At 36.8% G+C, this 22,667-nt stretch overlaps 2 protein-coding genes across 6 annotated transcripts in view; one reads left to right on the forward strand and one right to left on the reverse strand.

The window, feature by feature from the left end:
- On the forward strand, positions 1 to 11,631 carry cnot7 (CCR4-NOT transcription complex, subunit 7). Of its 2 annotated transcripts, XM_017474772.3 has the most exons (7): positions 1 to 180; positions 1,140 to 1,354; positions 1,462 to 1,655; positions 9,089 to 9,250; positions 9,369 to 9,513; positions 9,692 to 9,802; positions 10,626 to 11,631. In XM_017474772.3, the coding sequence occupies exons 2-7, from the start codon at positions 1,238 to 1,240 to the stop codon at positions 10,755 to 10,757; spliced, it is 861 nt and encodes a 286-aa protein (XP_017330261.1). In that variant the 5' UTR covers positions 1 to 180; positions 1,140 to 1,237; the 3' UTR covers positions 10,758 to 11,631. The 2 variants fall into 2 exon arrangements, with proteins under 2 accessions (XP_017330261.1, XP_053538090.1); XM_053682115.1 differs by lacking the exons at positions 1 to 180; positions 1,140 to 1,354 and adding an exon at positions 4,124 to 4,610 and having other exon boundaries at positions 1,516 to 1,655.
- The window catches only part of zdhhc2 (zinc finger DHHC-type palmitoyltransferase 2), a 19,559-nt gene continuing 8,017 nt past the window's right edge, over positions 11,126 to 22,667 (reverse strand). For 3 of the 4 annotated variants that reach the window (XM_017473299.3, XM_017473302.3, XM_017473301.3), the window contains exons 4-13: positions 22,467 to 22,587; positions 22,241 to 22,310; positions 22,113 to 22,145; positions 21,153 to 21,273; positions 20,418 to 20,550; positions 18,852 to 18,978; positions 18,677 to 18,763; positions 18,266 to 18,381; positions 15,790 to 15,865; positions 11,126 to 15,019 (exon numbers count right to left, since the gene is read on the reverse strand). In XM_017473299.3, coding sequence (XP_017328788.1) covers positions 15,825 to 15,865; positions 18,266 to 18,381; positions 18,677 to 18,763; positions 18,852 to 18,978; positions 20,418 to 20,550; positions 21,153 to 21,273; positions 22,113 to 22,145; positions 22,241 to 22,310; positions 22,467 to 22,587 — 849 coding nt within the window. In that variant the 3' untranslated portion in view covers positions 11,126 to 15,019; positions 15,790 to 15,824. 4 annotated transcript variants of the gene reach the window in all.

The following is a 22,667-nucleotide window of genomic DNA, read 5'->3' on the forward strand; positions in this document are numbered from 1 at the left end:
GCATCACGTCACCGCGTAGGGCTGGAATGGAGTTTGAGAGGTGGCAGCTGGGTGTTTATGTCGGTGTTAGACAAATAAAACTATATAAAAGTTAGAGGTTACGACCCCAGTCCTTTGTAAACAAAAACAACAACGTGTTACTGAATCAATACATTTTAGGTGTACCTTAACTGAGCAGAGGTAAGTCGTGAGAATAAGTGAACTTGTCCAAACTAGCAGAATAAAGTTATGTGGCTAAGTTGCTAGCAGTGTACTTAGCATTGGCTAGCACACACACACACACACACACACCTACCTGCTAGCCGTTAGCTAACACCAATACACGAACATTCCCGACGCACGGTTAGAATTTCCAGCTTGTCAATGCCCACACAAATACGAAGCAATGTTTTGTTTTGGAATGAAGTGTTGGACCGAGCTGGAGGTGCCTGCTCTGGGTCTGGTCGTTGGCTCATTCCCCCTCCACGTTCCGGACGATAGCTAGCCTCTTTATCCGCGTTGCTAAACCTGCGGTCATTCTTAGCCTAAATTAATACAAGCGGAGCTGACAGACTGCTTGTTCGGTAGAGTAAGCTGACTTAGCGTTGTATATAACATTAAAAAAAAGAAGACTTAAAACGTTATACAAATGAACACAGATTAATTAGCTGTAGTATAGACTGACTTCTAATAGTCAGTAAATACACTATTTTTAGTATCATGGGTCTTATCTAGAGACAGTTCTCTCCTTTCTTCCACCTCTTTCAAAAGATAGTACCTTACAATAAAATGAAACACATTTCCTCCAGTGACTAGCTTCTTCACTACTCTACACATTTATTGAATAAACTTGCAACTCTTCATTCAAAAAAATAAATCAGGTGTGTACTGTACTACATCAGTATGGTTGTGTACAGTGAATGTGGCAGCATCTTAAATCGGATTGTTGTCAGATTTATGCCTTTATGTTGATATGATTGTTTCACATTTTTCCACTGACACCAGGTTACGATTATAGTACTTATTCAGCACAGTGACATATTGATCCTTTTTTTTTTTACTCCAGCATATACTTAATTTGTTGCTGCATACAACACATTTTCTACAAGGTCTAATTAAATATTTGAATCCCTGTTTTTTGTTTTTTGTTTTGTCCCCAGGTCAAAACAGAATAGGATTTAATTTAACAGAATTGTTCCCACGGACGTTTTGTTTTCTTTCTTTCTTTTTTTGATGCCTTCTATCTGAAAGTGGCACTATGCCCGCAGCCACTGTGGATTATAGCCAAAAAATATGTGAGGTGTGGGCTAGTAACCTGGATGAAGAGCTGAAAAGGATTCGGCAGGTGATCCGAAAATACAACTACATCGCGATGGTAAGCCTTTTTTTTCCCTACTAGCTCGATGGATTTTTTATTATTATTATTATTTTTAAATGCCGTATCACAGTCAGATTTGAATGGAATCTTTATTTTGTTTATAGGACACAGAGTTTCCGGGTGTGGTTGCTAGACCGATCGGAGAGTTCAGAAGTAATGCAGACTACCAGTATCAGCTCCTACGGTGTAATGTTGATTTGTTGAAGATTATCCAGCTTGGCCTTACCTTCATGAATGAACTGGGTGAATATCCACCAGGAACTTCAACATGGCAGTTCAACTTCAGATTTAACCTCACGTAAGGACAGTTTTATATATATCTTTATATATAAGATCTCAGAGTTTCCGTTAGCCGGTAAAAAAAATTTTGAGCGTAAAAAATTTGAAATGTCTAATAAAATAAAAAATTGTCGAATCCAATGCCCGTTAAAAAATATTAACATGAAGCAGACGTTAGACAGAATCCGTTCAAAATTGCACATCTAACGTCTCTGTCTGCACAACAAAATCTTTTTTAGGTTTCTCTCCCATTTTTACTTTCGCTTTTCAGCCCATTAAATGAGACACACACTGTGCTGGTCACATCTCTCCTTCGCTCTCTCGCTTGCTCGTGTGCATACTTATGTAGTGCAAAATAAACTGTGAGAGATTAAAAAGATAATCTTTTCATTACTTACAGCCATGCAAATAGGCTTACAGTTATGTGTTCCTGCTCTTTAAATATAAACAATATGAATACACTTAAATGCGACCTCTGAGGTCTGAAGAGTTCTCTTCTGTTCTATTTAAAAGGACTATTTAAAATAGTTAAAAATATTCTAGCCCTGTTTGCCATCTGTTATAGGAACTGTTGATAGCAGTAGTATTTTAGTGTAGAATTCAAATTTGCGCTGTGCTGCAAAAACGAAATGAGACGACCAGATTTTTTGCAGTTTGTCCAGTAAACTATATCATTCCCAGCCACGTTGGCCGGCACGAATATTTCTTAGCGGAAACTCTGAGTTATATATACCTATACACAGTCATATGAAAAAATAAGTACACCCCACGGAAATTGTTGGCTTTTTTGACATATTTGGAAAGCAACCATTTGATCCTCTTTGAAACAGTGCTTATTAATAAAGGTGATACAGTATCAAATGACATAAAATTGACATTTTGAAGTAATTTTCACAATTTAAATTAACAAAAACAGATCAGCCACATGGAAAAAGTAAGTACACTCCTACAATTATCACACCTTCAAATCCATAAAATTAGAATCAGGTATTTAGGATTGGGTGCCAGTGATTAGAACCTGCTTAATGAGTGCAGGTGGAGCCTGTCTTATTTATACTGCTCTCATATCTAGTGTCTGGTGTTCTCTTTGCTATTGAGGTGTGTGGCGTCATCATGCCAAAATCTAAAGCGTTCTATAAGGCCTTCAGAAAAAAGTTTATGGGTGCCTATGAGTCTGGGAAGGGATTTAAAAAGATTTCCAAATTATTTGAAATGCATTATTCCACTTCAAGGAAAATCATCTACAAATGGTGCAGATTTCAAGTGACTGCCAATTTGTCCAGGACTGGCCATCCCAGCAAATATAGCTCAAGAGCAGGCCGTTTGATGCAAAAAGAAGTCTCCAAGAACCACAAAATTTCATCACAGGATCTGCTAGAAAGTTTTGCAACTGTTTGTGTCAAAGTGCATGCTGCTTCAATCAGAAAGAGATTGCACAAATTTGACCTGCATGGGAGGCGTGCCAGGAAAAAGCCTCTGCAAGACTACAGTTTGCCAATGAGCATATAGGCAAAGAGCAGGCCATTTGGAATAAGGTGTTCTGGACAGATGAATCAGAGATAGAGTTGCTTGGCCACAGTAACAGCACATGTTTGACGCAGACCAAAGATAGCTTTTCAGGACAAGCACCTCATATCAACTGTGAAGCACAGTGGTGGAAATGTTATGGTTTGTGGTTGCTCCACTGCCTCAGGGACTGGACAGCTTGCATTCATTGATTCAACTATGAATTCTACATCATATGAAAGAGTGCTTGAAGTTAATGTGAGGCCATCTGTCCAAAGGTTAAAGTTGAACTGAAAGTGGACATTTCAACAGGATAATCATCCTAAGCACACTATCAAATCCACCAAGGAATGGCTTGAAGAAATTGGTGGGGGGGGGTGTCTGTGGAATGGCCTAGACAAAGCCCAGATTTGAATCCCATTTAAATGTTGTGGGGGGATTTGAAATGGGCCGTACGTAGTAGAAAATCCTCAAAAATTCTTGCAACTGAAAGAGTATTGAATGGAAGAGCGGTCAAAAATTCCACCAAGCCTGGTGGTGGACAGTTATGCAAATTAAAGGGGCAATACTATTTTCTGAGGCCAATTGTATGCTTACTTTTTCCACAGAAAAATATAGCATCTATTGATATTTATGTTGAATAAATGATTGGAAAAAACTAATTTTCCTTGTGGTTTTGTTTAAGTACATCAACTTCATTAATAGGCACTGTTTCAAAGATGATCACATATTTGCGTGTACAAATATGGCAGAAAAGCCAACAATTTCCGTGGGGTGTACTTATTTTTCACATGGCTGTATATATGAGCTTAAAATGCAGACTTTCAGCTTTAATCTAAAGTTATTAAATAGGGTGACTGTGTAGGCATTAAAGCACTTTTTTATATGTGGTCCCCCCATTTTTAAGGACCAAAAGAAATTGACTAACATAACCATAAAAAAAATTGTTATTTTTAATTCTTGGTTGCACCTCCTTTGCAGTCAATGTCTTCCTGAAGTCTGGAACCCATATACATCACCAGACGCTGGGTTTCTTCCCTGGTGATGCTCTGCCAGGCCTTTACTGCAGCTGTCTTCAGTTCCTGCTTGTTCTTGGCACGTTTTGCCTTCAGCAAGTCATATACATGCGCAATTTGATTCAGGCCCGGTGATTGACTTGACCATTGTAGAACATTCCATTTCTTTCCCTTTGATTGCTTCTGAAGTTTGCTTTGGCTCATTGTCTATCTGCATTGTGACGTGCCTTCCAATGAGTTCTTAAGCATTTGGCTGAATCTGAGCAGATAATATAGCCCTAGACACCTCAGAATTCATCTTGCTGCTTTTGTCAACAGTAGCATCATCAATAAATACAAAGGAACTATTTCCCTTGGCAGCCATACATGCCTACACCATAAGATGTGGTGGTATGCTTTGGATCATGAGCAGTTCCTTTTCTTCTCCATACCCTACTCTTCTCATCATTCAGGTGCAAATTGATATTTGTCTCATCTCTTCATAAGATGTTGTTCCAGAAGTATACAGGCTTTAAAAAAACGATGTTATAGATGTTTTAGCAGACTCTAATCTGGTCTTCCTCTTTTGAGGCTTAACAATGATTTACATCTTGTCTCTGTATTTACTCTGGTGATATCTTCTCTTGCTTGTTGACTTTGACACAGATACGCCTACCTCCTGGATGGTGTTCTTGATGTAGCCAACTGAAAATAATTCTTCTGTTATCCATACCAGTTGTTTTCCATGGTCTTTCTGGCCTTCTGGGGTTCCTGAGCTGAACAGTGCATTCTTACTTTTTAAGAATGTATCAATCATTGATTTGGCCAAACCTAATACTGATTTTTCAGCCTAATGATGGCTTGTTTCACTGGCAGTGATAGCTGTTTGGACTTTTGAGAGTTAACAGCAACAGATTCTAAATCCAATGCCACACTTAAAGTCTACACCTTTATCTACTTTCTTTTAAGTGAAAGAATGAGGGAGTAGCACACACTTGGCTATGGAACAGTTGAGCATATGGTTGTCCAGTTACTTTTGGTCCTTAAAGGGGGGGTCTATACAAAAAGTGCAGTATTCCTACTTTCCTGGTGAACGTTTGCACTTTGAGCTCATATTCATTATTTAATTTCAATTCCACACGCACCATGTGTCAAGTATTTAGACCCCATGGTCTGTCTAAATACTTGATTCTAATTGGCTGAAATGTGTGCGTTCAAACTGTATAATGTACAGGTATTTCCAGTCAGTTTAATCACCGTTCTAAATTAATGCGCTGCCTGTAAATAACTGTAACCATAGTAACATGCAGTTGCATACAATAGTTAAACTCACAGCTTCATTATTAGTAGAGAGGGGCCCAGATACAGGTAATTCACACGCACTATCTCTCTCTGTCTCTCTCTATCTCTCTCAAAACTATTTATTATGATTAATTCAAATAAGTGTAATCTTATCACACTACTTTCTCTGTATATGATTTGGAGTAATTGTGTTACACATACACAGGTGAATCTCAAAAAAACGTGAATATTGTGGAAAAGTTCATTTTTTTTCCACAATTTAATTCAAGAAGTGAAACTTTAATATATTCTATATTCATTACACATGAAGTGAAATATTTCAAGCCTTTTTTTGTTTTAATCTTGATGATTATGGCTTACATCTCATGGAAATCAAAAATCCAGTATCTCAAAATATTAGAACAAATAATTTATAATACAGGAATGTCGATCTTCTGAAAAGTATGTTCATTTATGCACTTGGTCGGGGCTCCTTTTGCATGAATTACTGCATGAATGCAGTGTGGCATGGAGGCAATCAGCCTGTGGAACTGCTGAGGTTTTCTGGAAGCCCAGGTTGCTTTGATAGCGGCCTTCAGCTCGTCTGTATTGTTGGGTCTGGTGTCTCTCATAGATTCTCTATGGGGTTCAGGTCAGGCGAGTCGGCTGGCCAATCAAGCACAGTAATACCATGGTCAGCAAACCGGTTACTAGTAGTTTTGGCACTGTGGGCAGGTGCCAAGTCCTGCTGGAAAAGGAAATCGGCATCTCCATAAAGCTTGTCAGCAGATGGAAGTATGAAGTGCTCTAACTCATCACTGACTGTGGAAACTTCACACTGGACTTCAAGCAACTTGGATTCTGTGCCTCTCCACTCTTCCTCCAGACTCTGGGACCTTGATTTCCAAATGAAATGCAAAATTTCTTTCATCTTCCCCATGATTGTGGTTGTGTGTACTGGATCAGACAGAGATTAAAGGCTCAGTAAACCTTTGCAGGTGTTTTGAGTTAATTAGCTGATTAGAGCTCTTCTCGGGTCGACATTTCTGTATTATAAATTCTTTATTCTAATATTTTGAGATAGTAGTTTTTTATTTCCCTGAGCTGTAAGCCGTAGTCATCAAGATTAAAACCAAAAAATTCTTGAAATATTTCACTTTTGGTAGTGAATCTAGAATATATGAAAGCTTCACTTTTTGAATTAAATTACGGGAAAAAAATTACTTTTCCAATTTTTTTGAGATTTGCCTGTATGTATGTGTATTTATAAAACATTATATATAGCATTTTTATAAACCAACAAATAACCTCGGGTGACAAAAAAAAACACAACAGATTTCAATATGTAGTACTTTTTTCCCAAACAGTAAACCAACATCCAGAAGCCAAGTGGGTTCAGTACACCCTATAATTCTGTAGCATGTATAACCACTGTTTGCAACAATAAACTGAAGTAAATATTTTCTGTAGGAATTTGTTTTAATCTCTCATTTCATTTTGGAGAAATTATGGCCTACTTCTTGCTTCAACATTGCTTCAGTTTATTTATGTTTAAGGGAATTTGTTTATGCACAGCTCTCTTATGATCCTGTCACAGCATCTCAGTAGAGTTGAAGTCTGGATTTTGACTTGGCCATTCCAACACCTTGTTTTTTTTTTCATTAGCCATTCAGATGTCAAATTGCTGGTGTGCTTGGGATCATTGTCCTGTTGCATGACTCATTTTTAAGCTTATGATTAAGCTGCTGGACAAATGGCCTCACACTTGTCTCAAGAATATTCTGATATAAAGTGGAGTTCATCATTTTCTAAATGACCGCAAGATTTGTAGCTGCAAAACCAGCTCAAATCATCACACCTCCACCACCATACATGACAGTTGGTATGAGGTGTTTGTGTTGATACACTGTGTTTGATTTTTGCCAAGCATCTCCATCTAGGTCTCATCAGTCCAAAGGATAATGTTCCAGACCTTTTTGTGGTTTGTTAAGATGCAATTTTGCAAACCATAGTCATGCTTCTTTTTGTTTGTTTGTTTTGGTTTTTATGTGCGAAAAAGGACTCTTCAATAGTCACCCTTCCCTGAAAGCCATACTTGTTCAGTCTTTCTGATTGTGCTGTCATGAACATAAACATTTAATGTGCTAACAGAGGCCTCACATGATGTAGCTCTTGGCGTTTTCTTTATGCCTCTGAGGATTAACTGCCCTTGAACTGAATTTGCTGGGACCGCCCACTCTTGGGATGAATGGCAACTGTCTTGAAGGTTGTCTATTTGTAAACAATCCATCTCAGTGTAGAATAAGGAATTTCAAATTGTTTGGAGATGGCCTTATAACCCTTCCCATATTGATGAGTAGCAACACTTGCTTCTCTGAGGTCATGGCTGATCTCCGTTCTTCTTGGCAAGATGTGCGCACACACCTGGAGCACAAACTGCCAAAAGTTCTCCTTTTATTGAGGTAGTCACACTTCTTGATGATTAACTAATTTTGTGCATTTCATTAGTAACACCTGGCTGCTAATGTCTCTCTTAATGATAGGAAATGAGAAGTGTGTACTTATTTTTTCCCCATCAGATTTCTGTATGTTGGTTTACTTTTTTGGGAAAAATGACCACATATTTAAATCTATTGTGTTTTTTTTTTTATTTGTTTGTTTATAGAGGTTGGTGAGAAACAAACAATCTGTTTGTTTGTTTGTTTGTTTATACATATATAGTCACAATTAGAAAGGTGACAAAAATGTTTTTGGGTTGTGTCTCTTGCTGGCATGATTTGGGACACTATAGAGCAATACATTTTTATCCTGATGGGAGTGATGACAAAGCCTCCATCCACAGGACACGAGGACTCACTGAATAGTTTCATGTGTATTAAAATTCTGTAAATTGTATACTATGACCTTTGCAGTCACCGGCTGTCAACCCAACTGAACACCTATGGGAAATTTTGGATCGATTTGTTAGGCAGTGCTGTCCTCCACTAACAACACACCAGCTGGGGGAATACCTATAGGATGAATAGTGTTCATTCCCCCAGTACAGTTCTAAAGACTTGTAGAATCTAAACCAAAGGGCACTGAAGCTGTTCTGCCAGCTCATGGTTTGGTGCTTTCTCCTTTGTCACCCATTATGTGTGTTTATGTAGAATATATAGAATAAAGGTGTTTTTCCAACACACATTCAAAAGCACTTATTTAAATTCAGATTCATTTCAACTCATTGATAAATATATGCAAAAGTCTCATCATGTGCAGAACCTGTGTGAAGATTGCTCTTTATATGCTTGTTTGAATTTAAGTTTTAATACAGATTGCGAAATAAAACAGCATATTTTTTTGTTTCTTTGTTTTTTGAGGTGTTGATATAAACAGCATAACCAAGCCAGCCTGTTCTAGTGCTTGTTTTTCTTGTCAGTGTATTTGGCATCTCATGTTGCGCAAAGTATAACCAGACAGCACAAAGGAGTGCTCCTAGCTTCATTCTAGTATTAGCTCCTGTCGGCACCATTTGTATTGCTGGAACCTTCCGTACTCTTTGAGAATGGACCATGTGCAGTTCTGATTGCTTGTGCCAAAGTGTGCAGTTGAAAAACACCTTTAGATTCTTGTGTGTTAATTCTGTGTTAAAATATGATGATGATGCCATGTGTCTGAAAAAAAATTACAGGGAAGATATGTATGCACAGGATTCAATTGAGCTACTGACTACATCAGGTCTCCAATTCAAAAAGCATGAAGAAGAAGGCATTGAGACACTGTATTTTGCAGAGCTCCTCATGACTTCAGGTGTGGTGCTCTGTGAAGGGGTCAAGTGGCTGTCGTTCCATAGGTAATTTGACTATTCGTTTTTGGTATTGAAATAGCAATTCAGTCCATTCATTTTTATACCTGAGAGATACTCGTACCTTTCCAAGTATTGTTAATTCTGTGTGTTTCTTTCTGTTTAGTGGCTATGACTTTGGATACTTGATCAAAATCTTGTCCAACTCAAAGCTGCCAGAGGAAGAAGTTGACTTCTTTGAGATTCTTCGTTTATTTTTCCCCATTATCTATGATGTGAAATACCTCATGAAGAGCTGTAAAAACCTGAAGGCATGCACACTCTTTGTATTTGAAATGTGCAGATATAATTTTAGAATCTACTGTTGCCAAAAAAAGAAAAGAAAAAGTAATTGATATTGTACAAGAAGTTAGGGATTGGCAAGGCTTTTAGACCATTTTCTGAATCGCATGAAAGCACTGTGTTAAGTGATGGTTGTGTGATGTTCAGGGTGGCCTGCAGGAGGTAGCTGAGCAGCTGGATCTGGAGAGGATTGGGCCTCAGCATCAGGCAGGCTCAGACTCTCTCCTCACAGGAATGGCATTCTTTAAGATGAGAGAGGTGGGTCAGGAACTGTGCAATTCAAGTTTGCATGCGAGGACACTTTCTAACTTGTATTTTGTTTCATGGTAGCGGAAGTGTAAAGGTGGATATACTAGTAGAAATGAAACACCGGTGGAAATTTTAACATACCTCTTATAGGTATGTGGATTAGCAGACCTATTACTACAAAACATAGGCAATTAGACTATTACTTATCACAAAACTCATTAGTACTGTGTTTCAGTAGAACAAATGTTAGGTATTTGTCAGTTATGTTGGGGCGGTCATTTTCTTCAAACTGAATAATAAAAAAAAAACGGGGTTTTGCACTTGACCTGTCAACACAAATTAATGTTATTTGGACAGCTCAGATGAAAGAGCAGTGTATTACATTATACTCGTGGACATATTTCTACTAATATTCTGTTGATATTTACTGGTATTCTGTCTCCTTATTAGGTATCTAATTATAAATAGTGGCATAATAATTGTTAAAGTTTTGCTCGTTTGTTCATGTCATTCAGCAACTGCTGCTGTGATTTTGTTCTAAAAGATTTTTACTTTAATTTTTCTTTTCCTCAAGTAATGTGTAAATGGGAGTGCATGCAGTTTTCTTATGTCTAAAATCTGCAGAGGCAGGTCATTCTGATGACCATTTACTGCCGACTGATTTCAATATATGAAGACATGCACGGGCTTTAAACCATTTTGGTTTAAAATGCTTCTAACATTGCTAAATTGTTAGAATAAAGGCAATACTAATGTAGCGTGATTGCCAAAGCAGGTCTGATTTCTCCTATAACGTGATCTCGGTGTTCAACAGTGTTCCTTCTCATTACAGATGTTTTTTGAGGATCATATCGATGATGCAAAGTACTGTGGTCATTTGTATGGACTGGGCTCTGGTTCATCCTACGTCCAGAACGGCACCGGCAACGCCTATGAAGAGGAAGCCAACAAGCAGCAGTCATGACACAACAAGAACCAGCTCACTATAAAGAACTTCACCTGCAGGGCTTAAAACATGTTTTTTTTTTTTTAGTTTTTCATGAGATGTTCGATAGGAATTTGCACTTTAAAGCTCTAAGGAGACTCTTGGTTTTAGATGAAAAGCTAAAAAAAAAACTTCCTCCACTTTGTTGCCTTCTCTACGTTAATCTTTTGTCACAACACATTCCTCTTTTATCATCAGACAAGAAAAATATTGGTGTTTTATTTTCCCCCTGCAAAGCTCAGCCTAAAGCTACATTTTATGTTTTTTTTTTATCGTTAATTTATTGCATTCATTCACACGCTTTGTTGAGTAGCACACAGGCTATTTCAACCAAAAAAAACAGTAGGCCAGTTACCTACATGTAGTTATTCCCTGATCCAAGGAGTACCATGTCGATATCTCACAACCCGCAGTAGCTTGAGACAGATGGAGCGAGAGACAGTCACACACCGGAAGTTCCTGGCACTTGATGGCACGAGTGAAGCCTTGCACTGATTTTACCTTTATGTTGGGCTAACACAGGTTTTACCACAAAATAGGAGAGTGATGCATAACTGCCACTGTTTAATTGAACTGAGGTCACCTCTTCTGTATCAAGACTGTCTTCATTTCATTTTTAAAAAACTGACTTAAAGGTTTTGTAGAATTTTAGTATAAAATCAAAGCCTTTTATTCATTGTGCTATTTAAAAAAAAAAACTCTTAACCAACTCAAGTACTCTGTCAGTGGAATTATATTTACCTGTAGCACTGGTTTTTCATTCATGCATGTTTTGTGCTGTTTGGGTTTTGTTTTGTGCATGTACTGATAGCGTTTGAATAAATGCTGTGTTGAGTCATGGTCTGAGCTTTTACAGAGGTGTGAACTGCATGGACACTGCTTCTCTTCTGTTGAATGTCACGTAGTAAGTTTTCTTCCCCCTTTGTAGAATGTCCATTTTGAGAATATGCAATAACAAAGGTGAATGTTTTTAGAGCTTTTGTAAATAAAGGCTTCAGATTTTCTATTGTCTACAAAATTGGGAAGCATGTTTAGGTGTATTGTTTTACATACACACTTGCATGTGAATTAATGTTATTCTACAAAACAGTAGAGCAGAGATTGCTCTTAGCTTTAAGGATTTTAATGAATACATGTAGGTAGATTCTTTTAAAAATGTTTGGCCGTTTTCTTAGATCTGTCATGCAGGGGTTTTGTTTTGTTTGTTTTAACATCATTATCTATTCAAGTATATTACTATTATTTTGTGTGTGTAACATTACTACTGAATCCTAATCTGCAGGTAACACCACATGTAGGCTACAGTACATAAAACAATGGCTTTATTATTTTAACTGAACACATTTATCCAAGTATTTTATCAGCAAATCCTTAGTAAATGATAGTCCATGAAACTATAAATCATGTAGCTTAGTAAATGGTCTCGATAACAATGAAACTTTGACAAACTGTACCATATAAGCCATAAGTTATGGCAAAAGGTTAGCTTCAAATCAGTGATATGTTGAAGCACTACTCTTTCTAGGATTATAAACAGACATAAAAACACTGCAGCACATTTATAAGGTCTTGGCATGTCTGATTTTCATATTGGTATAGTGTAAAAATACATCCATCTATCTTCTATACCGCTTATCCTTTTCAGGGTCACGGGGAAACCTGGAGCCTATCCCAGGGAGGCGGGGTACACCCTGGACAGGGTGCCAATCCATCGCAGGGCACAATCACATACACACTCACACGCCCATTCATACACTATGGACACTTTGGACATGCCGATCCGCCTACCGGGCATGTCTTTGGACTGGGGAGGAAATCGGAGTACCCCGGAGGAAACCCCCGCAGCACGGGGAGAACATGCAAACTCCGCACGCACAGGGCCATGGCGGGAATCAAACCCCCAACCCTGGAGGTGTGAGGTGAACGTGCTAACCACTAAACCCTGTAAAAATACAAGATTTCCCAAAAGAAATGAGCAACAGGTCAAAGATTGAACAATAATGTGGAAAAATGTGTACAATGCCTTCCAGAATTACTGCCAATCTTCATGAAAATTAGCAAAAATAACTGGATGGCTGGATAGATGGTAGGTCAGTCAATGCAAAATATTGATGCTATGTTTCTTTACATATTTGTGTTTTGATTTGTATGTTTGACTAATCATCTTGCTGAAAGCGCTTAAGCCAAGTCTGAACCTCCTGGCAGAGGTAACCAAGTTCTCAGCTGAAATATCCTGATGCCATCAATCTTCATAAGAGCCCTGGACCAGCAGTTGCAAAAGCACATGATGGCAATCGTAGTTCTAATGATGAGTGGTGAATCTCAGGTGGGGTATTTTCTGAGATGTTCTCAGGAACTGATACTTTATTGCAGTGATACCAAATAGCTCATTGTTCAGATACTACAACAATCAACAAACCCATGCATTTTTAAAACGCTGAATTAGCATTCTGCAATCTTTTCTTTTTTCTTTCCTTCACCATCCTCCTCATTGTGCAGAGGGACTGTGCCCATGAGGGTTTCATTTATTGGAAATTTTTCTAACTATTTCAGAAACTGTTTGTTGTAGCCTCAATTGTGCTTCACTGTATTGTAAACTGCTTATGCATCTTATATCTTTTATATGAATTATACAGGGCAACAATCACCTGTCTCTAGGTTGAAAATACTTTGTTTCTTTCATGCTAAGAAACAAAGGGTGACAATGGAATTTTACATGCTTGCAACCTCATATTTAGACGCCCAATAGACAACTGAAATGGTAAAACTACTTTATGGGGACTGACAACAAATTAAAAAATAAGTGTAGTTTTTTTTGTTTTGTTTTTTTTCAAAGAATGTCATTATTGTTTGCTTAGGGGTGAACATTTTTTGCCATATTTATTTTTTGAAAGAAAATACTATTGTTTTAATCTAATGAGCATGATCTTTTGTTAGACCAAAGATAAGAAAAAAAAAAAGTATTTCATTATTTTTAGGAAAAGTGCCAATAATTCTGAAGGGCACTGAATGTGCAGAACATGATATGTAGACACAAAACAGATTCTCTCCTCTTCAAAAATGTGGCTCCCTCATGTTGTTCGTGCATGATGGATTATCTTCACAATAGATACACTGTTCTTTAAATACGTTCAGTGCCCGTGTCCAAAATCACAAAACAGATTTTTTGCAAATGATGTGGTCATTGTATAAACAGATTTCAAAATGCTGTCCACATACACTGCATATGTCTTTGTATACACAATCATATAAATGCTCATATCTAAACACACCAGACCTCATTTTTGGTTCTTTTCCTAAAGGAAATGACTATTTACAGTAATTGCAAATTGAAACAAATGAGTTTTTAGATGTATTCTTAATACTGACAAAATGTGCAAGCAGCTTTAAAATGATTCACATATCGACTAATCTGAAGTGCAAAAGAGCGAACATTTTCTCTTGCTGTGCATATGAGGGAAAAAAGCATTTCATTGGTTTACTGTGTAATTCATTTCCTTTAGTGGCTTGGATTTAAAACCTGTTCACTTGGTCCTGCACACAAATGGAGTGTGTTCATGTTAACGCATTACACGTAATATTTCAACACTGAAAAATATTTTCTCTAATGAAGAGTTTTAGAATGAAGAGTGATATACAGGGCCAATGAAACAAGTTATCATCATAATGTGTACTTCATTAAAAATACAAATGTCTGCCTACACATGCAAACAACTGAAGCATAAAAAAAGGAGTACCATTTGATAGGACTTTGCTACATATCGTCAGCAATTCAAGACACCAATCAGGCATTAGAGTTTCTCTTGCATTTTTTTTTTTAAAGGTTTTCTTCGTAACTTTCAGATTTGTAACGGAACATACATATGCACCATACAGCATGCACAAAACCACAACGTTTCATCCCAATTTCATATTAAACTTAGCCTCAAAACAAGTTCACAAGGTACAAACAAGGCATTAGCTGTAAATAATCACTTGATTATTTGTTGTCACTCAAATAATATTTTCTGTGTATATTTAGGACAGTATACACACACACACAAAGTCTCCATACTTTGTACAAAAGTACAAAAGACTGTAACGGTTCTAATGAATATAGACACTCCAGTAACACTGCACAGTCAGCTTTTAATAAGAAGCACCTTGCTCAAGCAATTACATGGAACCCACTGGAGAGTTTCCTGCAGCAGAAGAAAGGTTCTTCATTGTTCCACAGAAAACACACAGGACCACATAGGGATCTGACAAAGAATGTGAGAAAGGCCACAAATGTACAGTAAGTTCCAAAAGTCTGAGACTACATTGAAAATCTGGGCTTTTTTTTAAATTATTCATTTACAATTGGAAATAAATAGAAGGTTTTTAGAATTTTGAAATATTTTAAAACAAAGAAAGGAAGTGTTCGATATCTTGAACATTTGATATTCAAGATTCTGTACTATTTCTAAATCCCTATGTAAATCTAAGCGAATGTGTGATATTTATTGACCATGTTAACTACTTTGTACAAAAGGTCAGATTTTCCTCATGCCTAATCTCTTCTATGGAATCATGTGTTCAGACAACACTCTGAAGGATTTGATCTAAAATGGGTCGTAAGGTTTCGCACAGAATTGTGGAGTCCATGCCAGCTCGAGTGCACACCATCGTTAAAGCAAAAAGAGGACATACCAAATACCAAGAAACTCTGAAATTCATGTAAATATTTCAAAGATTTGACTTTTCACCAAGCTGTTGTCAATAATATAATTTCTAATGAAAACTGTTGTATTAAATTAGAAAAGAATGCAAAATTGAAGCATTATTGCTAGTGCTCTCAGACTTTTGAACCCCACTGAATATTACAACTGTTTAAACATTTTGTAAATGACAAAGGTCTGTTTCTTTGGCACTACCATTGCGCTCAGATAATAAAAAGACATTTTATTTACTTATTTTGTGACAAATGTCATAATAATATATTTCATAAAGTATAAAAAAAATAAATAAATAAAAACATGAAAAAACAAACCTTGTTTCCTTAAATAGGTCAGCACTGTGACCAAACTATGTTTCTTTCTCTATACTCATGGCCGGGTTGCTTGCTCCTGTTCAGAATGACAGAAGAAAAAAAAAAAAAACAACACTAAGAAAATAAAGGCGCATTAAGTGTTTCAACACACCACCTACCCTATAGTCTGCTAGGTTTGTATGTGTTGTGTAATCAATCATAAAATCAGCTGATCAGCCTGAAAACAGTTTCTGTCATAACAACACTTTCCTTCATAACATCACATGTACTACAAGGAACCAAATCATATGAGAATGCTGACAACAAAACACACTTTGTTTCAATATAGACCACTCTCATATATCCTTAAGTAGAACCTGCGGCTTGACCTAGATTATCATTTAAAGGGTTATTATTTGTGTCACCTTGGTTTTATTACATGCTTCACATTCAAATGTTCACTTCACTAAAATCTCATGATCTGATACAGCAATATAAGCCTGCAAACGTAAGCATTTCAGGCATTCTGTCAAATGAGACCAAAATGAAAATTGTTTTTGGGAGTTGGCGTGGATTATATTGATGGCACCACAAATTCCGCCAAATATTAAAATATTTTAATGCTAAACCTAGTCGTCAGTCCAAGGCATTTAGACTTGGCTGTAGATGGACCTTTCAACAAGATTATCGACACATTCAGTCTCCTCTGAAAGCATTGGTACGGCAAGGGCAATTATTTTGTTTTGGGTATACGTTGAAGACATTTGGGTTTGAGATCAAAAGATGAATATGAGACAATAGGTCAGAATTTCAGCTTTCATTTCCTGATATTTACATGCAGATGTGTTAGAACTTAGAACATGGCATCTTTGGTAGCAGACCATCCAATTTTTAGGTGAGCATAGGAAAGTATAGGAACAGATAGTCTTAAAGTAAAATAAAGTAAATACTTAATATTTGGTGGCATATCCCTTGCTTGCAATAACTGCATCAAGTCGATGACCCACTGACATCCCCAAACTGTTGCATTTTTCTTTTGTGAGGCTTTTCCAGGCTTGTACCACAGCTTCTTTCAGTTGTTGTTTGTTTCGGGGGTGGGTTTCTCCCTTCAGTTTCCTCCTTAGTAAGTGAAATGCATGCTAATTTGGATTACGGTCTGGTGATTGACTTGGTCAGTCTAAAACCTTCCACTTTTTACCCCTGATGAATCCCAATCTGGCTTTCTGATTCTTACTGCTGATCAATGGTTTGCTGATCTTGTGGTATGGTCTTTTCATTTCTGCTCTCAAAGTCTTCGTCATATGGTGAATTGTTATATCTTCACCCCTGCCCTGTGGAGGTTGTTGGTGATGTCACTGAATGTTGTTTTAGGGGTTTTCTTTACAGCTCTCACATTGTTTCTGTCATCAACTGTTGTTGTATTCCTTCTTGATGTCTGGTTGTTAATATACCAGTTGCTTCTTTTTTTTTTCCAGGACATTCCAAATTTTTGCATTGGCTATTCCAAATGATTGTGCAATGGCTAGGATAGAGTTTCCTTCTTTTCTCAGCATCAAAATGCCTGGCTTTTCTCCCATAGACAGCTCTCTGATCTTCATGTTGGTTTATCCTTTTTAACAACATATGCAGTCTTCACAGGTGAAACCCAGGGCTCAGAAACAAGAGTAGACATTCAGGGCTATTCATTTTTTTAAAAAGTCAATCTAACAGGGCACACCTGGGTAACAAAAAACACTTGTTAGTCACATGCTCCAATATTTTGATCATTTGAAAAATGGATAGGTTCAAACAAAATGTGCCATGTTCCAAGTTGTTTAAGATATTTACATCTATACGTAAATATCAGGAAATGAAAGCTTAAATTCTGATATATTCTCTCATATTCATCTTTTGATCTCAAACCCAAATGTCTTCAGGATATAGCAAAAACAAAAGAATCGGCCTTGTCGTTCCAGTACTTTCAGAAGGGACTGTAGATGGCTGCAGAAACAAAATCAAAGTTTTACAAATGCCAGACAAAATATATGGTCTAAATTTATTCTACAGCCTCACAAGACCTCCAACCCTGTTAGATATTACAGGACTCAGTACTCCAGAGGAGACTTCACCACATATTAATTATAAGTGTGCCAACAATTTTTAAACCAAGAAACACAAGATGAAATGTGTTTCATTTACTTTTTTATACAGTATATTCATTTTGCTGATGATGGCGATAATCCTGGAGCTTAGAACCATTATTTAATGCAATGCTAATGCAAGCTTTATTGGCTTGTATTATTCATACTTTGGCTGCTTCTGAATACTAGCACTTACTCCAGTCCCCAAATTTAGCTCTGCCTTTCTAAAAAAATAATTATATTTTATATATATATATATATATATATATATATATATATATATATATATATATATATATATATATATATATATATATATATATATATACATACATACATACACACACACATACACACACACACACGCACCCACCAACCTTCTCGGTCTTGTTCCTCTGTCTCGTCACTCTCAGTCCAAGTCTGTCCATTGCTCAGCAGTCGGCTTTGGGATTCTCTCAGAGGTTTAGCTGGAAATTGATGGATTTCTCCATCACTAGCAATCAACAAAAAATGAGACCAAAATATGGTTGTGAATGTCATAAAAAATAGTGTAACTAGTATAAATAGGCATTTTTCAGTGTGGATCATGTACTTTATACACTGCTATGTTTAAATGTCAATATTGTAATAGAATCAGAAATATTTGGCCTGTACTCTTAGAGGCCAGATGTTCTACTTGAAAATCTTATTTTGTTTTGTGAAACCCATGTTTTGTTTGTTTGAGATTAAAATGAAAGTCAACAGTCACAGTCAACAATGATCTTGATCATTTATACAAAGACATGGACCTTTTGACAGGATGTCCAGATGGTGAGGCAGGCTGTTCTGGGTCAGGGTTCACAAGACATGTGGGGAAGGAGCATCCATCGCCTTGGCTAAAATCACCACAAAAAAACCCAATATGTTCTTAGAATCTTTCTGACCCAAGTTATATGTGCAATGTTGATGTGCAAGCTGAGATACCTGGAAAAAACAGGCAGAAGCCAATATTTCTTTTCATCCCCAAAGACTTGGCAGAAGTTCTTGCTTACTCCAAGACTGAAGCCATTTTTGTCAGCTCCATGAAGGAAGGCAGGTGCACGGAAGACCTCTGAGGATGGAAGTTATATTGTGGAAAAAAAAATACCTTAAATATGAAAAATAAATGCAAATGAAGAAATTCAACATTTATTATCATCATTACAACACAAGATATTCTACATAACTGCCTCTATATCGCTACATTGTAGCAGCAGCTGTCTCATAATACTGATAGTTAACATGCCCTTACTGACCTCCCCTCACCACTGGTGGAATTTTTGTCACCATCATAAAGGCCATTTAAATACTATATTAACTCATTTGTTATATGACCACTTAGAGGCCTGAGGAATCGAATCAACCTAAGAGCTCACGTCTGCGATACACATCTGAGATCAGAAAGGAAATCCATGGGGGCATGCTTAAAAACTCTATTGGTGCTCGAGAAACATCATAAAGACCCACTCTACACAATTCTATAACCCTGGTCAAACTGATTTAGGGTCTTATTGCATTTTCAGGCTTGCACTTTTTTCCAGACCTCAGTCCATTTGAATGGTGTCATGTTTGGTCATCTGTAAAAAGCTTGTTTGACCTGCATGGGAGGCGTGCCAGGAAAACCCATTTGCTGTCTAAAAAGACCATTAAAGCAAGACTACAGTTTGCCAATGGGCATATAGACAAAGAACATATAGGCAATGAGCATTTTCAGGCCTTTCTGAAAACCAATCGCTGTTTCAACTAAAAAGTGTGGTCTGGGAACCTCTGGGATCACTTCCTAATTCACAACGGCAGGAAATAATATGTTTATATATGATATCTGAAGATAAAATATAAGGTCTTCTAGATAAACTGAGTGAAGAAATTAAAAACACAATACACTCAAAAACTGCATTATTTCTTTACAAGCAAGTAGCTTCAACTGAAAGACTTCATCCAACCCACTAAACAGCGTTGATGCAAACAAAAGTGAGAATTTAACTTAACTTTCATTTACCCACAGAAAACTGCATATGTAAATATGCTGTTAACCGAGACATGATTTAGAATGAATTTGTCATTGTGTCAAGAAACCTGCAATGATGTCACCCCAAATAAACCATCCAAGAATCGGTCTTGGGTACACACTCAAGCAAACATTTTTGTGTGTGTCCTAAAATGACACACATGTCCTTAAAATATATACTATTAAAGCTCCAATTAAGATTATTTTAGAGATGAAATGCTTCTAAATTGATAGTTGCAACCAATCAGTAAAGGATCTTTCACCATCTGGGTAAATAAAGATCATGAAAACTGTTGGTTAGCAATCACACATGAGAAATCTGATAAACATCACACCCAAGTAGACCTCAGCAGATAGTTCAGAAATACTGTAAATTCTCAAAACTTCAAGGTCATCAACAGTTATTTCATTTAAAATAATAATAATAATAATAATAATAATAATAATAATAATAATCATAATAATCATAATAATAATATGATGTTTAAGTTCAAGTCACTTACCCAGGGTAGATCTATTTTTGCAAATTAGCCAGCAGTGATAAGCAAACAGTGAAGCCAGGCTGACTGAGAACATTGAGGCAGCAAAGAACAGGAACATAATATGGAACTTGGCTTGAGTGTCTGGCAAGCCATTCTGAGAAAAGATGTGAAACAGCACATACCACAAATTATGGATTTAAGAAACTGTAATGGAAACTTATGGAAACTGTAAGTAGCAAAACTATATCACACCATAGCATGTTTGCTATTTCATTAGCTAACACAGCGGTCCATAATGACTAACAATTACTGTACTAGTAGCTCTACACGTCTCTACATGTTCTGCAGCTAAGGTCACTACGGAAGTCTATCAGAAGCTTATTAATTAATCAGTCATTGACTGTGTGACCCAGTAATTCCTACCCAGTATTGTTTAAGTCGCTCATGTGTTTTACCATCCACCTTGCAGGGAAATACAAATGTATGAAGATGAAAACAAGCATCCACAATGAGACAATGCTAGGTGTTTTGCGCACCAATTTCCTGAAGTATTGTAAATTAAGAGTGAATAATAAAATACATTCTCTGAAAGCATTCCATAAAAGAGTGGGTTATTTCAACACCATCATGCTTTAAGAGATTTTTTTTTTCCCATCTGACCAACAACAGAATTGTTTTGAACTCAACTCTAATCACGCTACTTAAGCTACCCATTCAATTGAATTACATCTTGAAGAAGAAATCACTTATACTTACAGTCCAAAACTGAATAAAGTACTGCAGGTCTGTCGCAGTGATAAACAGGCAGTACAGCAACGAGTATGCAAGAAAAAGTGTAAAAAATTTGTAGTTTGAAAAGCCCACGCAGTTGTTCACCCTGTCAGAAGACATAAACGCACAAACAAATGTGACTTTAAAAAAAATGTACTTTTTTGTTGCAGCATATCAAGGTACAGCAAAAAAACAAAAAACTAAAAAAAAAAAACAGGTAATTTATATTTTAATAAACAATCTTTTGATATTTAAGGTTAAGACAAGCTTATTTAACTTGTATATCATTCTTAGTTGGCCAAAGTTCGTTCATTTTTTTATATAACAGTTAGTTCCGTTCCACTAATTTGATTGGTCGAGCAGATTTCCAAAAGTGCCTATATTTCTTATAATCGCACTGGGGACATTTAACGTTTTTATCACTCGGTTCGTCTGAGTTCGCCATGTAAAATTCCACTTCCTATTTCGAAATGGTTACTACAGTAGTGTTAGCGACATTATAAGTGAACATCGCAAACGATCATTTTTGGGAAACTTTTGACTTAAAATATGAAAGCTTGGCAGATGAAGATGAAAAGGAAGAAGGGATGCAAATTTTTACCAGAAGCACCTTTAACGGGAATGCACAAACCAATGTGAGCTAGCTAGTACGCTAGCCAACATGCTGTGAAGTGAGTGTGGCCTCTTCGGGAACTATTTCCTCTAGCGGAGCAAAAAAATAAACAGAACATTTGGCAGTATTGCTTGCAGAATGTCACTTATTCAATATTCATTTCTTGTTAATAGAAGTCTTAAAATAAAATCAACACTCACATTCTAATTCTTGCTCATGCAACACTGCTTAAATATATCCACATTCACATGACGGAGTCATGCTTTTTTTGTTTTTTCAAAATACTTTTTTTTGTACATCCTCTGTATTTAACATCACAAGCTACTACATACCATGGACAGTGGTGATCCATCTTCAAGATGCACCTGTGAAACAGTATTAAGTAATGGATTTGAAAAGATACACCGGCAAGATACATTCTTACTAAATTTCAAGTATTCTATATTAAAGAAAATCATACTTGTCGCAGACTGAGCAGTGGTGACATCGGTCAGGTTTCACCAGATGGCACCGATCACAGTAGCGAATAGCTATGGAGATAATTTTTCTACAGAATGAATAAAGCTTATTTGCGAAAGACTGACTGGAAAAAATATGTGCACTCATTGTTATTTGGCTTGCATCTGTAGAATATTTCTTGGTCACAGTTCACCAGGCAATATGAAAGTCTTGCAATGACAGCTCACCTCCAGACGTTGTGCGAGTGGATATGGGTAAATCCTTGGCTATTCTTCTCAGAATCTCTTGTTGAGATTCAACACGATCCTCCTGCTTCAGCAGTTCTTTGTCAGTGTGTGACAGGTGGAACTGAGCAGACCAGACAAAAACACAGTGCTCTGATTTCTATTTTTACTTGACAAGCAATAGTGTGTTCCACACTGACAGAT

The sequence above is a fragment of the Ictalurus punctatus genome, chromosome 8 (genome assembly GCF_001660625.3).
Source record: "Ictalurus punctatus breed USDA103 chromosome 8, Coco_2.0, whole genome shotgun sequence".
Lineage (NCBI taxonomy): Eukaryota > Metazoa > Chordata > Actinopteri > Siluriformes > Ictaluridae > Ictalurus > Ictalurus punctatus.